General features: G+C 32.0%; 1 protein-coding gene across 7 annotated transcripts in view; it reads left to right on the top strand.

Moving 5' to 3' along the window:
• The window catches only part of LOC140439223 (band 3 anion transport protein-like), a 453,371-nt gene that overhangs the window by 249,367 nt on the left and 185,224 nt on the right, over positions 1–18,780 (top strand). For all 7 annotated transcript variants that reach the window (XM_072529000.1, XM_072528998.1, XM_072529003.1 and 4 more), the window contains one exon: positions 2,167–2,314. In XM_072529000.1, coding sequence (XP_072385101.1) covers positions 2,167–2,314 — 148 coding nt within the window. The remainder of the gene's footprint in view (positions 1–2,166; positions 2,315–18,780) is intronic.

Here is an 18,780-nt window from a genome sequence, read left to right as displayed (position 1 = left end):
GATGCCAAGCCCAAGAAACTATCCAACATCTTACCGGTGGCTGCCAGGCATTTGTCGGTACTGATTATAAAGACCGTCATGACTCAGTAGGAAAGATTATCCACCAAGAACTAGCTGACAAACTGGGACTTCTCCAAACCGACCATCTTCCTTATTATCAATACGTCCCTGATAGAATGCTTGAAAATGACAACTACAAGCTATACTGGGACCGCACTGTGCTTACAGACCAACCAGTGGCCCATAATAGACCCGATCTCATACTAGTTAATAAAATTACTAAGCAAACAACACTTATTGATGTGGCGATACCCAACACCAATAATTTACGTGTTAAATACAACGAAAAGATCGCCAAGTACAGAGATCTAGAAATACAAATCAGGAGACAATGGAGAATGGAAAGTACCCAGACGATACCTATTATTCTTTCTACCACTGGAGTCGTCCCGAAGAGCCTCCTAGAAAACATAAAAAAGCTGGGTCTAAATGAACATCTATTTAAGATTATGCAGAAAGCTGTGTTACTTTCGACGTCCAGATGCATACGAAAATTTTTGGGAGATACACCGACATACCAAGTCACCTAGGACTCATAACATGGAAAGAGTCCCACCAGAGTTCAATCCTTTTGATACCGTAGGTATCTGGGATGAGTGAATTTTCCCCTTAGAGGGCGTGTGAGCTGTATGGCTAAATCTGGATAATAATTCTAATACCTAACAACAATAATCTGCGTATTAAGTATAATGAAAAGATCGCCAAGTACAGAGATCTGGAAATACAAATGAGGAGACAATGGAGAATGGAAAGTACCCAGACGATACCTATTATTCTTTCTACCACTGGAGTTATCCCGAAGAACCTCCTAGAAAACATAAAAAAGCTGGGTCTAAATGAACATCTATATAAGATCATGCAGAAAGCTGTGCTACTTTCGACGTCCAGATGCGTGCGAAAATTTTTGGGAGATACACCGACGTACCAAGTCACCTAGGATTCGATAACATGGAAAGAGTCCCACCAGAGCTCAATCCTTTTGATACCTTAGATATCTGGGATAAGTGAATTTTCCCCTTATAGGGAGTGTGAGCCGTATGGCTAAATCTGAAATAATTTTAATCTTCCCCTCAGGGTGTGGTTTTTATACATCGACACGTGATGTGAAAATTATTGTAATTTCAATTGCATTATTGTTCTAAAACACCTCTTGGTATTTGGCTAATATGGAACTCCTAAAAGCGCATTTAAAAAAAAATATCAGTCAATTGGTGTGTGCTGCAAAGACATCTTAACCCACAAAAAAATGTTTCGAGACTATGAGTAACACAACGAAGAATAAAACGATCAGTGATAGATGTCACACTAAAAAACAAGATCAGAAATGTCATAGAAAGGTCGGCGAAATTGAAATGAAAATGGGTTTTCATAAAGCAAGGATGAAAGATGAAAGCTGAACGTAACTCGATATACCATATTTTTGTCTATCGCTTTCTTGAAATTAATCTAGCTTCAGAACTCTCTTCTTTGCGAATTCTCCTCTTAGATTCCGCTTCCTTAGCTCGTTATTCTTCATTTTTCTGAGCTCTAAATTTCCCTCTTCAAGCATTCCTAGCTTCCTTTCGTTCGTCATCGGTATTATATTTGTTAGGTCCTACCATATTAGCAGCCAAAATTTTAGAATTAACAAACTATTAAAATAATTAAAAATTTAATTTTTATAATAATAAACTTCTTGCATGTAAACCAAGTAACATAAAACTTTAAATTATTTTGCTTAATAAATCTTACCTAACCTAACCTAACCTAACCTAACCAATATTTTAGGCAATTTTATTAGGCAGTAGTTTGAAATGTCAGTTGGTAGTTCAGATTTCTTTCCTAGGGGGAGCTAGGAGTTATCCTCCCAGCCAAACTTCGTTTCCGCTTGGCATGTCATCTTAGCCTTTTATTAGATTAGATTTTTATAATATCCTTTTAATTACCTAATATTGTCTTTTGATATTTAGATTTTAAAATAAATATATTTTTGATCGTGATCAAAGAGTTAATTTTAAAGTTGTTGGTATTATCCAAGCTAGTTCATCTTTTAATACTAATTTACGTACATTTTCAAACTTTAAATGCGCTTATTGTCATATTTTTATAATATTATTTTGTTTTCAGAATGATGGAGGTCGTAGAAATAGCGAAGACGCACAACTCGATGAAGAATGCGAGAAAGTGTTTGCCATGGATAATGATTCCATCGGCTTTGATTTCCACGATCCTCCTTTTGCTGGACAACCTAAATTTGGTGAAAAAGATTACAGTGGTAAGTGTTTTTCTATATAAAAATTGTTGTCTTATAAGTTAGATTCCTAGTGAGTTAAGTTGCTCCTTTCCTGAATCTACACCTGGTGATAAATTCGGAGACTGTGGAAAAGAGCTGCATCTGGTGTTGGAGGAAGCGATGCTAAGCTAACTGTCTTAATGAATCGATTGGAGCTCATGCTATCCAGAGATTCATCTTTATTTCCACCATATAAAGATATGAAAAAACGTTCGACAACGATAATGAGCAAAGACGGCTTGATTTTCTCTCTGAAAAATAATGCTGTTCTGCTAAATAACTAAGGATATTTCTGTAAAATTTTCATAAATTTAAGTTTGCCGATCTTGTAAGCTGCTGGTGTTGTGTCGCATCCTGAAAAAGTATGAAGAAACAGCAAATTCTCTGCAATGACGTCGCCGTATACAAAACTTGAAGAACAGTTAAATTGATCCGAATAACAACATTCTGAAGGTTTAAAAAAAATACATTGGACTGTTCCTTTCTAATACCGTGAGTAAGATAAGAATGTCAATGTTCTTGCTACGATAGGTACAGAATCATAGGATTAGGACGCAGCAATTGGAGAACGGATGATGATTGTATCTGCATCTGATTCAGCCTGGTCGACATTAACACCCACCTCTGAGAAAACAGTTTTACTGTACCTTAAGCTTGTTTAGTTCTGTTCATTATCAAGAAGTTTATGAAAAATTCAATACGTCTGTACGTGGCGAAATATGTAGCACAACTGAAAGAATATCTAGAGGGGGAAGAAACAGCTGAACCTCCTAAGACAAAAATTAAAACAACTTTTCTACTACTTAGGATTCTCGAAAATGTACACTGTTTAGAAATTATTCTAAAAACTAATGATTTTCTAACTTTTACAGTGAGTGAAGGGTCAATAATAAATTAATAATAACATAGGAATGTTAAGAAAATGATAAATTTTATGTATAAACATTTTTATCGTATTTTTACGAGTATTCAAGAACCCGATCAACTTCGGAGAGGTACAAAACCCAGATAAATGAATGAATTTAAATAAATTTGTAGACCAAAAAAAAGTTATAACCCCTAAAACAAAATTTGTTTAAAAATTTTCAGTTATTTTTCTTTATAACTTTTTTATTTTCCATTTAACAAAAAAAGTAATAGGCGACCGGATAACAAGAGTGACGATCCCACAAACTTGAACTTAAGCTTCATACTAATCCCCTACACATAAAAAAAATAAAATTGCGTCCTCTAAAAAATGCAAATCTAACTTGTCAATGGACTAATATAGCTAAAAAATTTACAATATTTCCCATTAACTCGGCCACGGGCTGAATTCCGCATCTGTTTCCAACATACACATTGGCTTTATATCCCATAGCCTGTTTTTCTCAATTACCTGGAATTATTCCCTTAAGACATTACAAAACTGAGATGACAAAGAAACAGTATAATGATATTTCGGGAATCTCATTGAGCATTATCTCGTAAAAACCGATATTTTCAGTGCTTTCCTTATAATCTAATAAAAAATTTGATCGATATTTTGGGATGTTCCCGTATTTGAGATGAAAGAAACGCGTGCTGGCTACGTGAAGCCAAGAGTAACAATTTGTATTGTTTGATTTTCTTATAACGAATTTTCCAAACCGATAGCTGGAAATTTTGAGATATCAGTGATGGTTATATTTTACTTTAACTAGGCCAAAGTAAAAAAGGGGTCATATTGATAACTTAATGGTTGTACCTGTAGACCATAATTCTAAATAAGAAAGTAGCATATAAACTTTTTAGGTATATGATCTACATTTATTTAAAATGATCCAAAATGTATTATTTAAAATTCAAAACTGTTTCGGTCTTATCGAATCTTAATCAGGGATATTTGATACAAACATGCGTGCTTTGACTTGAAATGTGGGTGTAAAAACCCTAAATTCACTTTATACTATTTATGTTAAATCTAAACAAAATACCAATAAATTCGATTTAACTGTTAAAGATCATCAATGAACTATACTTAGAGTAAACCCAGTAGGAAGGTTAACCGTAAAGCGGACGGAAGCCAATTCAAGAGTTGGGTCATGATCACACTGAGTCTAGGGGTTCAAGATCACTCTAAAAACTCTTTTTCAATGGGCTAATGTTGCCAATGTTGAGTTTTCGATTTTTCTTAATTATGCTATTATAAAATTTATACTTAAAAATTATCCATTTTTATCTTTCTGTCTTATAAGTATTCAATACAATTAATTATAATGATAAAATTCCTTCAAAATTTATTTACGCTTATATACCACACAATCATAAATATCAATCAAATCCTATCCTGACACCTGAAGCTGCACACCCCTAGTCAAACTCCCTCCGCACCCTCCCTTAGTAAAGCCTACAAATTGATCATACTTGGTGATTTTAATATAAATTTTAAAATTGAATCTGACCCTTCTTTTGATATTCAAAATTTATTAACATCTTGTGGTCTAATAGTAACTCTAAACGATTGTACTAGAATCACATCCCAGTCCAGTAGTTGCATCGACAACTACAGAGAAAATATCTACAGAGTGGGAGAATTTCAACCTTGTTTTTCTGACCATGGAGCTCAATTTTTATTTATTGACTCTGAGCATAAATATGTTGACATTAATCAAACATTTTAACGGTTTATTAATTCTTCTGGTTTACAGAAACTTAAACGTGCGCTAGTTAGTACAAAGATGGACTGTATCTGTCGTATTAATTATGATCCAGATTTTTTGACAGTCTTTCTTACCGAAACTTATAACAACTTAATATTCAAGTATTTTCTCCTAAAAAAAGTACGACAAACTGCTGAAAAAAAAGTGCAATGGTTTAATGAAATAAGGTCTTACAGATCTGATCTTTATCTTATTAAACACATTGCAGATACTAGTAAGGATCCCGATTTATTCAAAGTATATAAACAACATGTAAACAGAAATAAGAAGCAAACACGATGGTGGGACGATGAATTAAAAGCCCAAATAAAATATAAAAAACAGAAATGGAAAATATACTTAAACAAGAAAACAGAAAATAGTTACGAAGAATATAAACGACAAAGAAAGGTGGTGAAAGAAATGGTACTGAAGAAGAAGAAGAAAGCCTGGGATGAGTTTGGAATGAAGATGGAGGCAGATAGTCGGGGTAACCAAAAATTGTTTTACAAGGCACTAAAGACGCTAAGAAAAGGTAAAGAAACAACGATGAAACAGGTGAAACGTAAAGACGGCACACTGATTATCAGACCAAATGAGATTATGGAAAGATGGAGACAATACTTCAGCGAACTCCTAACACCAAGACAACCGAAAGAGGAAACTGTAATGATAGAAGTAGTAGGAGAACATGGACAAGAAAATTATATTCAAATAGAAGAAGTCAAAGAAGCGATTAATAATACAAAGAGAGGTAAATCAGCTGGTCATGACAAAATTACTGCTGAAATGTTAAAGACAATGGGACCGAAAGGAGTTGAATTTTTAACCAAAATTATGAACATGGCTTGGAACCGATGTACAGTCCCCGAAGATTGGAGAATTGGCATAATACTACCAATCTTTAAGAAAGGAGACCCAAGTTCTTGTGAAGATTATAGAGGAATTAATCTACTCAGTATCGTCTCCAAAATATATGAAAGCATCCTAGAAAAGAAATTAAGACACATCGTTGAACCACATCTGGATGAAGTACAAAGTGGGTTTAGGAAGGGACACAGTACGCAAGACCATATATTTACGTTGAAACAAATAATTGAGAAAGCTAGAATAAAGAACACAGAAATATATATGGCATTTCTAGATATTGAGAAAGCATTTGACAGAGTGTCCCAGGAAGCAGTTTGGAAAAGTCTGCAAAATAGAAATATTGACCATCAACTAACAGGTGCTATCAAAAGTCTGTATCAAAATAACAAGAGTTATGTACGTAAGGATAACTTGGAATCAGAGATGTTTGCAATAAACGAGGGTCTAAGACAAGGAGGTGTTATGAGCCCCACACTGTTCATATTGATTATTGACGACATAATTAAGGAAACAAAAGCAAGTATACACAAAGTACATATCGGATATAGTAAACTACGACCGGTTGGTATAGCTGAGTGTGCATTCGCAGATGATCTCATGTTATGCGCTTCCAACGAGAGGGACCTCCAAAAAAATATAGATAGAATGATGAGCTGGCAATTAGAAACATGAATATTAATGTTAAGAAAACCAAGGTGATGCTAATAGCGAAAACTAACCGAAATGTTAACATAGAAATTAACCAACAACTCATAGAACAAGTAGATGCATTCAAATACCTAGGGGTTACAATAGACAGAGAAGGTACCATGCAGAATGAAATAACAGAAAGAATAAGTAGTGCTTCAAAAGTGTACCATAATCTTAGTAGAGAATTCATAGGTAAACCTGAAATCAGCAGAAGAACCAAAATGACAGTTTATAAGACAGTATTCCGACCAATCTTGATATATGGAAGCGAGAGCTGGGTTTTAACAAAGCAATTAAAAAGCAAGATACAAGCCATTGATATGAAATATCTAAGACGGGTCAAAGGAATAACAGGACGAGACAAAATAAGAAATGAAGATGTTAGAGAAGAACTGGGCATAGAATCTGTACTACACGCTATTGAAACACAACAAATAAAATGGTTTGGTCATCTGTGCCGAATGAGCGACAACCGACCCGTTAAGCAAGTCTGGAAGGCTAAAGTGAAAAAGTATAAAACCAGAGGCAGACCACGGAAAACCTGGGATGACGAAGTAGGGCAGATTTTGAAAAGTAGGGGAATGGAATGGTCAGAAGCTCAAAATAAGGCAAAAAACAAGAAAGAATGGACAAAATTCGTGCACAGAATAGAATAAAAAAAAATTTCTGTATTTTCATTGGATTTAAGATGTAATGTATATCTGTAACCTGTATTTGTATTTACCTCACACCTTAGGGTATAGAGAGGTTTTCGATTATATATATATATATATATATATATATATATATATATATATATATATATATATATATGTATATATATATATATATATATATATATATATATATATATATATAAACAACAAAAATTTGAATGTAATCGGCAATTACAAAATACTAAAAAGTCAGCTTACTGTGATTTTATTAGTAATTCCAATAATAAACCTAGAGACTACTGGAAAATAGTAAATTTCGAAAGAAACAATACACCAGTTCGGTACAACCTGATCTACCTCCAGACGAATTAAATAATTTTTTTCTACAATTGCAGAGAATATAATTACATCTCTTCCAACTATTAATGTCGATGCTCTCTTCATTTATAGAAATTACCCTTCTCCGAGCAAGTTTTTTTTTTCGACCCGTTGTGGAAGAAGAGGTCTCTCAAATAATAAAGTCTCTTAGTAATTCTAATTACAGGGACGCTCACGAACTAAGTAGCAAAATTTTAAAAGAGACTTAAAAAATAGTTGTAACACCTTTTACTCATCTTAATAATTTAATTCTATTAACTAGAGTATTTCCGAAAGTACTAAAATACTTAAAAGTACTACCTATCTACAAAAAAGGTGATTCCTCAAAAACTGGCAATTACGGACCCATAAGCATTGTTTCTACTTTTGGGTAAGTGATTGAAAAGGTTATCAAATAACAATTTTATTCCTATTTTGAGTCAAATAATTACTTTAGTAACAATACGATATTTAATGTTGTGAGCGAGGTGATTGAGGCGCTTGAACGGGGCAATCGTATAGCAATTTCTCTTTGCGACTTGTCAAAGGCTTTTGACTGCGTTTCACACGACATTTTGCTCCACAAATTAAATTACTATGGAATCAGAGGTATCCCCCTTAAGCTTCTTATCTATGTGGCAGACATCAGGCGGTAGTATCTAAAGAAAATCTCTGCCATTTTCTATCCGTGTAACATGGAGTCCCAAAAGGTTCAGTCTAAGGACCTCTTTTCTTTATTATTTATGTCAACGATTTGCCTAAATTCATATCTACGTACAAATCCGTACAATTAGCATATGATACGACATACGTTATATCTGGAAAAAAATAATGATGATTTAAAAATCTCTTATGAGGAAGTTTCTATTAAATCTAGCACGGTTTGCTGCAAACAAACTAAAACTCTAATAAAACGCAAAATTTGATTATATCTGCATGTAATTTACGTAATGATCCAGATAAAAAAGAGACTGTTAAACTATTGGGAATAACCATGGATAAACCTATGACTAGTCGGCTTATATCTCACAACTAAAGAAAAAGCTATAAAGTTCATTATTTGTTATGCGCCAACTAGCAAGGGTTGTCAACTTTGAAACATTAAAAATGACATAGTTTTCTTTATTCCACTCTCACCTAAACTATGGATTAATCGTATGGGACAATTCAACAAATGCACTTCAAAGTTTTAGAATGCAAAAGAACGCTATGAGGATTTTAGCAGGGGTTAGTTATCTAGAAAGAACACTGTCGACCTTTCTTTATCAAATTCAAAATTATGCCGCTTTTACTCTGTTGATATTTCAAGTTTTGACTAAAATTCACAGAAAATGGACCCATTTAATAAAGCAGTCTAATGTTCACGTTCACAAACCGCGAAATTGTCACTGCTTACAAACAAATCGCTGTAGACTACGTCTTTCAGATAAAATTACAATATTTTACCAAAAAATATTAAACAGCTAAGCTGATATAATTTCGATAAAGTTATAAAAAAATATCTTCTGAAACATTGCTTTTACTGCTCAGAAGAATATATGACTCATTGCAGAACATCTACTGAACTATTTATTGTGACTTTGCCATAAATCTTTTCTGTTTTTCATTAAATTTTGAAGCAAAACAACTTTCAATACCTATTTGTAAATATATTCTTATCTAGTATTTTACATTCAATAATTCACCATAAGTCTAAAATAAGTGCACATTACTTTTTACACACAAAATTAAACCCTATAGTTCATTTCTATAATTTTAGATACATGTAGACATAAAAGACGCCAAGATGATTCTTCTTCTTCTTGATGTGCCTATACGTTACAAATGTTGGCGATCATCATGGCAATCTTTATCTTATCTGCAGCAGCGCGGAAACGCTGCACAGATGTTGTATTGAACCAGATTCTGAGGTTCTTTAACCAAGATGTTCTTCTTCTTCCTGGACCTCGTTTTCCAAATATGTTTCCTTGCAGGATGGCTTGATGATGCAAATACTAAAAGAAACAGGAATTAACAACCAAGATGTGAAAATAATTAGAAGTCTCTACTGGAATCAGACAGCAAATCTCAGAGTTGAAGGTGAACACACTGACTATGTGAAAATCATGCGTGGAGTGAGGCAAGGCTGTATTTTATCTCCTCTAATCTTCAATCTGTACTCTGAAAGAATATTTATCGAAGCTTTGCACGAAATTGAAAAAGGTATTCTACTAAATGGTTACCGGCTAAACAACATCAGATATGCAGATGACACCATAGTATTTGCGGACAACTTAGAAGACCTACAAGTTCTTATGAACAAAATCACGTATTACAGTCAACAATATGGACTCAATATAAACGTTAAGAAGACAAAGATTATGATAATTAGCAAGAAAAGAATAACAGAAGGTCAACTCTACGTCAACCAATCCGCTTTATAAAGAGTGAGGCACTACAACTACCTCGGCACCATAATAAATGAAGAATGGACCAACAACCAGGAGATTAGAGCACGCATCGGAAAAGCTAGATCCACCTTCAATCGGATGGAGGCCTTCTTCAAGAGTCACAACCTCTCTCTTGATACAAAAGTAAGAATGTTGCGATGCTACGTCTTCTCTGTTCTTTTTAATTGTGTTGAATCGTGGACCTTGAACGAAGATATGTGCAGAAAACTGGAAGCATTTGAGATGTGGCTATATCGGAGAATGCTTAAGATCCCGTAGACTGACCGAGTCACAAATGAGGAGATCCTCAGAAGAATGAATAAGAACCGGGAGATACTGACTACCATCAAATCTCGAAAGTTACAGTTCTTCGGACATATTATGCGAAATGAATTCAGATATGCTCTCATTCAAGCCATCCTGCAAGGAAAACTATTTGGAAAACGAGGTCCAGGAAGAAGAAGAACATCTTAGTTAAAGAACCTCAGAATCTGGTTCAATACAACATCTGTGAAGCTTGTCAGCGCTGCTGCAGATAAGATAAAAATTGCCATGATGATAGCCAACATTCGTAACGGATAGGCACATCAAGAAGAAGAAGACATAAAAATGTTTGTCATTTCTCCTTTCCTTTGTTATTTTTTTAATTTGTAAATATTTTGGGACCATAACAAAATATATCCTATAAATTCAATTTAAAATATTACTCTCGCTCTCTCGAAATATTATAATTATTTTTTTATAAATCCTAATTCCTTATTTAGAAAATTGTTTGGCTTGTACAAACAGTATGTTATTGACAGGCTAAGCAAAAACGTTGATATACCTCAAAGTAACTTATAAACTAAATTATAATATCTGCGGTTGTCAGGTGTTGTCAAAACTTTTAACTTATGAAAACAAAGTTGTTAGCAATTTTCGTTAAATAATATATTACGAAGAGTATGGAAAACTTATTCGTACAGCATTAATATGTATTAAAGCAATAAATAATAACTACTAGACAAAGCGAAAAGCTCGGTTCGTTCGGAATATATTCCCATGAGATTTTTTTGGCCTGGACAAATAATATTTTTTTAATTTTTTTGATCATTCTGAACAAAATAGGTCTATTGTCGTTTTTCTGTAAACTTGATCGTTTTCAAGTTATAAATAATTTTTAGAACAATGGTTTAATAGTTATTTATGCATCAAGGGTGTTATTATTACGCCCGGAGAGAAATATTATCCAGCCAGAGGACCTCTGGTCCGAGAGATGAATATTGCTCGATGAACGTAATCAAGCATCCTTTTCCTTGACCACTATCCTCCAGTTTCACAATCTACCCTCATTTTTTCTTTACCATCGGTTCTTACTGCGTCTATCCACTCCTTGCTTAGTTTTTCTACTGGTCAACGTGCCACCATAGTTCCACTAAGTGTTCCACTAGGTTTACTCGTCACTCGTGGTTGAACCTTAATTTTCACATACTATTGTTGTAGATGGGCCCCAATATTCTTCTCACTAACTTTCTTTCAATAGTATTAATATGGTTTATTGTTTTTTTGTCTCATGATCTATGTTTCAGTGCCATATGTTGCTGCTGGTCGTATGATGGTTTTATGTATTCTGAACTTTACTTCCCTATGGATGTCTTTGGCAGTTTGTTGAAGCTCCACTTTTTTAAGAGACTATTTCTCCCTTCCTTGCCGGCCCTAACCCTATCTTCCACTGGGGTTGATTACTCAATCTCCGGTAAGATTGCTCGGGTTTGTCAGGGTTCACCCGCGAACCCCGGGTAATTAGAACGGTGATAGCATATGGAGCAGAAGTAATGTATCTTACGAAAAAAGATGAAGAATAATTATGAGAAGAATACACGGCCCAATAAAGACAAAACAAGTAGAATATAGAAGACTAATGAACCATGAAATAAGAAATGTAACCGAAGGGGAAAACATAGTAAAATTTATTAAAGCATAAAGACAGATGGTTTAGACGCATACAAAAAGGAGAAGAAGATGCTCTAATTAGGAAGATAACAAACTGGACACCAGTAATAAACAAGAGAAAGACCAAAAATAAGATGGAAAGACCAACTACTATAAGATATATCAAAGATAGAAATTGCAAAGTGGAGAGGAAGGATTCAGGACCGGAGAGAGTGGAAAAAGATAGTAGACAAAGCAAAAACACGTACTTATCTTTGAGAAATAGTCCACCACGTTAACGTTATCATATAGCAATGATCAGTTAAATACTGAGATTGCAAAAACTGTTCACATGTTTTAAATAACATTTTTAACGATTTACCTTTTACCTAAATGTAATTCCCACTAAGATATAATAATACCAGATTATATAATTTTTAACCATCAACAAAAAAATATATGATGACAAGTATGAATTTAATGGTAATATGATCTTTATAGTTATCGTCGCTGCAGTATATATTTCTTTGTGTGTATGTGTGTTTTTTGTTTATTGGCACTGGAGCTAAGCCAATTAGCCAGTACTTTTCTTTGTTTATAAGAGTGTTTAGATAATATGAATCATTTTTCAATGAAATGTATGGATGGAACCTTATTTTTCTAATAATCATTTGATCTTGCAAAGGCATAACTTTGATTATTTGGTAAATCTACATTATTCGTCACAAAAAAATTAAACAAAAATCATTAAAACATGTTTGTTAATAAATTCACTGTATGAATATGATATATTATATTTTGTAATAAATCGAAAAATTGTTGAGCAGCGTTGATTGACACAACAGAGCAGTAAAATGTTGGCAGCACCAGTAAAAGTAGTTGTAAAAGATGTGTTCGCTTACTTGGTTACAAAGCGCTCTTCATACGTGTCTTCAACTATAAATTCTAGGAACATCGTATAGATCTAGACCTTTTAGTTCTTCGGAGCATATAAACGCGCGCACACATACACTCGCGCGTGCTCATACAAACACACAACACACACATAAACACACATTCATCACTTCTTTATCAACTAAAAATTTAATTGGAACCGAATCATCCTATTGAATGTTTTGACACAACCTGAATTCTTTTTACTATGAATCTTTTCAGCAAGAGAGGTGACAGAACGTATCCTTGTCGCACTTTATTATGGAGAATTTTAAGATTTACAGAAAAAGATATCGGATAAAACAGAAATATTAAGAAGAGCATAAAAAACTTGTGCGCTAACTATTTTTACATGAAAAATGGAATAAAATAAAATAAAATAAAATAAAATAAAATAAAAAGAAATAAAACTTTATGCATATATTTCATACATTTCCTATAGAAAATAATGGAAATCCAAAAGATGTTTATAATATTTTAATTAAAGGCCTTTAAAAATTAAAATTATAATGAACTTAGATTCAATAACGATTTAATATAATTGGAAATTGAAAAAAATCGTGAAAGAAAATTAAAAAGCAAATTATGGATTTCTACTTTATTATATGCTACGATCTAGACACTAACAACAAAATTGTTTGGTTATCTAATATGAATTATTTATCCAACAATATTAGCTTCTGATTTCAGAGCTAAAGTTTCTTTTAAAGTGTTAATATTTGGCATAGTCAAATTCATTTTTTCGTGATTTTAATATGATATCGAAGATTTATTAAAAGCGTTGCTGATATTAATGTTAGGTCCTTGCAAAATGGATAAAGCTAAGCTCATCTTTGTTTCAAGAGATTTGTTCACGCACCCTTAGGCATCTGCGGTGGATTTCTACCCTGGATTTTAATTGAAGAAAGTCTTTACCCAAAGGGATATCAAAGTAGGTAGAAACTTTGTAGTCCGTATATTGACAGATTTTAGTAAATTCAAATATTTCGCGATTAGCGATGGAATTTAAAAAAAAATTATTCCTACTACTTGCTTTGTTTCCATTTTTATATCCAAGAAGTCCAAAAGAAAAAGACTGATTTAAAAACAGCATACGAATGACATCATCCAAAAAAAGAACGTAAGTTTTTTAAACAAAGTTATAATTGCACTAAATGCAATTATCAGTCTAATGTTGACATGATTGGGTGAAATTGTTCCACATGACACAAAATGACGAAATTTGAATGGTTGTTAGAACAGTCGAAAAATTATCGAAATAATAAATCAAGCCATAAAATACTTTGAAAAAATTATATAATAATGCCATAATGTCATTATGGCATAATTGTATAAACATATGTTTCTGTCTATAAAAAAGTAATTAATATTTTTTTTTTATTTTTCCATTTGGACTTTTCGACGATCATCTACAATTTATTGTTTTGTAATAAAAGAAAAATCCTGTTCTCCCCACTGAATAATTTTATATATACCTTTCTCCTACAATTTATCCGTAACATTACGATATAATAATATATTTGTAATGTCGCACGTATATTTCATCCTCTGTTTGAATTCTCGCCTGAAAGAAAATTTCATTTAAATTAAAACGTGACTGGAAAAATGTATTCTTTAGATTTTGCTTTTATTCTCTGTAAAAAGAAATTGGGAAGCTTTGCCATTCACGGTAAAAAGGCTTAAGATTAAGAAGAAGAAATTGAAAATAATGTTCTTAATTTTATTCTAAGAGAAAAGGTATTAACGTCTTTAAAAATAAAAAAGTTTCTCCGACATCGCAATGTGAGTTTATTATTTAATATAATTATTAAAAAAACGATTATGTACTTGCGTAAAAATGAATAAAATAGTCGCAAGAAGCTAAGATATTACCAAAAGCAGACATCATTATATAATATACATCAGAAGAAAATGAAAGTTACAAATTAAATTAAAAAGCCCGTCTTCAAGTACCATCTCCATTACAGCAGTTGAAAATCATCATACTCACTCTATCTTTCGAAAAAATTCTTCTAAAAGCACTCTGTATAATAAATTTAAATAAATATTTCACCAAACTAAAAAGAGAAACCCCAAAACTCAAAAAATCACATGTTGTTTACGAGATACTATGTATTAACTGTGAAGGTGTCTATATTGGGCAAACCAATAAACTGCTTCCATCAAGAATTCATTCTCACAAATATGACAAGAACCACATCACTGCGCTCACAAAACAAGAGATTAAAAAAGAAGCATAAATTTGTCGAAAACCGGTTTTTAAAATCAAAATTTTAAAGACCGAGCAAAACAAAAAGAGGAGGGAGATATACGAATAAATAGAAATAAAAAGAAATGCCAACGCAATCAATAACAAAAAAGATACACAGAACCTAAATAAAATATATTTCAATCTGATTTAAACACAAACACCATAAAAGACTCTTAAAGTCATAACATACCTCCACTTTATCTTTTTCGAAAACACCAACAATACGCCCATATAGAAATAATTATATATTAATGACAATAAACCATGAGATATCAGATATCAATTTTTACTTCTGTCAATTCATTAATTCCAGTGTCCTGTTTTACGTTTTGTTAATTTTTTTATATATTTTACAACTTTTTGTTTGCAAATTTTGTTCATTTTAGAATCTTGACAAAGGCAAGGGTTACCTGTCGAAACTTTGATTTCAAATATATTAAATTTAATATTACTTATTGAACCCAAACCCAAGAAATACTAATTTTTATATTATATATATAATAGTTTTGAGTTTCTTGATATATATATATATATATATATATATATATATATATATATATATATATATATATATATATATGTGTGTGTGTGTGTGTGTCTATGTCTAGAAGGTCGATATTTGAAATTAACTGTCATCTTACAGGTTTTACGAAGTCTCAAGGGAAATTTACAGAAAACATAATAAGAAATTACGTTGTTCTCAACGCATGTAAGCAACTCCTTGTGAGCCAAAGATAGCTTAACAATAAAAATATATTTTACTGAGAAATAAGTTTAATAATGTTTAGTATTTTCTTTATTAAAATGATGCAACATATTTGGTATTTTTATTTAAAAAATTATATTTTTAAAACAATTCTCGAGTCGAAAGTCAATCCATAAAATATTTACAAAGTTACATTTGTGGTGTACACTGTACAGTGTAGTAGGTAAAATCAGCAGCAAATCAAAATCTTATAGTTACACTCAACATTGCAATTACCAAAGTAAAATGCTAAAGTTCTTGCTATTTTTTTTAAAGTGCTAGAAAACGGTAATCTTTGTATATAATTCTAGTTAACTCCGATTAGAGGTGCAATTATGTGACCAAACCTTTTTATTTGCATTTACATTCACAAGTTAATATTCCAACCGGATGTAAAAGTAATTAAAGCAATAATAAGAATTTAAGTAACAAATCCGATATGAGTTTTATCAGTAGTATTATTTTACAAAATATAAAGTTATCCTAATTACTGTCGATCATTGTTTAATTCCTTATTATTTTCATTCCTAGGTAATCGTATTTTTCACATTGTTTAACTTGTTTCCCATTTTATAGTTGAATGTCCTGCTGTTCAACAAATATATGGTAATACATACAATACAGGGTATAAATCGCATTTTCTCTTATATATTTTTAACGCTGTCTCTAGATATAACCTACTGAAAAGTGTGGAAAAGAGGCAGCATCTCCGTTTTAATCCTTTATCTATAAAACATTGCGTCATTTTATCTTCAACTTTTATTTTGACTTTGTTGTGGAGATATAAGTTTTTGATTGCTTTAAATGCCTTAATATTGTTGTTAATTTTTTCCAATACTTTCCACTGCTTGTATTGTTATGAACGTCACGTTTGTTATTTTTATTCAACTAATTATTTTATTCCAATTTCTTTTGATTTTATTCATTTATTTACCTTGTGTTTTGTTTTACTATTTTTCTTCTAAAAATCGTTGGTGCTCAACATTTTTGTTTAACTAAATATTCTGTTTAATCAATATTCTTCAATTTAGAGTTTCATTTACTTCGGTTCTATTCTTATTTATTCTATTTTATACCCCCCTATTCAAACCCCGTATCTACTTTCAAGTGGCTACAAAATTATGCGTATGTTGGCATTTCCGATTTCTGCCTGTCAAGTTTCACTTCACACAAAATAGGAGGACAACGTAGAGGATAGGTACGCAACCTATACAAAGTAGAGGATAGGTATGCTTTCATCTATTCAAAGTAGAATTCTCATCCCGAAACTCATTTCTATTAGTCCAATATTCTCTTGGGTTTCTATTTTGTATTGGACATTGTCTTATCTCTAGATACTTTTCACATTAAGGTGATGCACATTTTACATATGATGAACATATTTAGCCTTTATATTCAGTCAGAAGATACAAATATTAAATACTGCCATAATTATATCATTTTATTGTAAAGCTTAGGCAATTTTTGCGTTGTGTTGTTGATATTAATTTTAATTCTGTTTTACCTTTAATAAATATTATTAGTTAATGTATCATTTTATTTATTCCGTGATCTAGAACAACTGAAACAGAGCTAGTCGAAACACCATCAATAAAATTGGCATCTCAGTGTCATTTTATTGTTGAACAATTAGCATCCAATGACATAGATACAAGCTTTCACTGATGTACGCTGTTGTAGACCCTTTTTAAGTTGACATGGAGTAAGTAAAATTCTTAGTTAAACACTTTTTAACCACTTAAATTACACAGAATATGCGCATCGACGAACTCATTGGTCCACAGACTAAGGCACGCAATGACATCCCCTCCCCTTTGAAAACTCTTTTGCTGGAAAAAATTTATTTAGTACACAAAGAAATTATAAAGAGTTGCAAAAGTGGTAAAACTTGCATATAAAAGATTTAAATTGTACATGAATATTCACAACAGTTCATAAAAGTTTTAAAATAAATATAAAAATGTTTAAAAATCTCACACTGTTCATTCAAAAGAGTTCCTAAAGTATTTCACAAATGGTTCAGAAAAAAAAACGAAAAATCTGCATACAATGTTTCAAAAATGTTTACACGAAAAGAGAAAAAAATAAAAGTGTTCTTAAAAGTCAAAATTATTTATGAAGATTGAAAAGTCATTATACCAAAGTACACAGGATCCCCACAAATAAACTTTGTCTTACTTAGATCCATATTGAGTGACTATAATGATAACGTAAAAAGAGGATGGTGCCAAAGGTTGCGCAGTTTACATTCCACATAAAAGCGAATCATTGAAAATTAAACTTCCATCACATCGTTCAATATACACTGCTGAAGCGGTAGCAATCGAAAAAGCATTAGATTGGCTAGATTTACACAATTTAAATAAAGCAGTAATATTATCAGATTCATTATCGGTCATTAAAGGAATAAACTCAGATATGACTCAACATAAAAGAAATAATATTCTTTGTGCTATTAAAAATAAAACATATAGTAAAGATATTACAGTTATTTGGGTTAAAAGTCACATAGGTATCGAGGGAAATGAACTGGTTGACAACCTTGCTAAAGATGCGACCCATGTTGGACTCTATATTCCCATATTTACATTGGAGGACTTACAACAACATTATTATAACAAAATTTTTATAAATTGGAAAAAAAAATGGAAAAACATAGCAACGAATTCAAATAATCAATATTATACTATCCATCCTACCTTACCACAAGATGTTGCCTATATTTTCAAATATGCAATGCCAAAGAAGTTGACAGCCACAATTACACGACTGAAAACTAATCACGGTGCATTCCCAGCTCACTTGGCTAAGTTAAATATTATCCCTTCTGGGGTATGCTCATGCGATAATATATCACAATGTGACATGAACCATATTCTTTTTAAGTGCGATAAACATAGGTATGAAACAGATCAGCTGTATTCAAAACTATCAGAACTTAAAATT

The sequence above is a fragment of the Diabrotica undecimpunctata genome, chromosome 4, assembly GCF_040954645.1.
Source record: "Diabrotica undecimpunctata isolate CICGRU chromosome 4, icDiaUnde3, whole genome shotgun sequence".
Lineage (NCBI taxonomy): Eukaryota > Metazoa > Arthropoda > Insecta > Coleoptera > Chrysomelidae > Diabrotica > Diabrotica undecimpunctata.
This window is presented reverse-complemented; position numbering and strand designations above follow the sequence as displayed.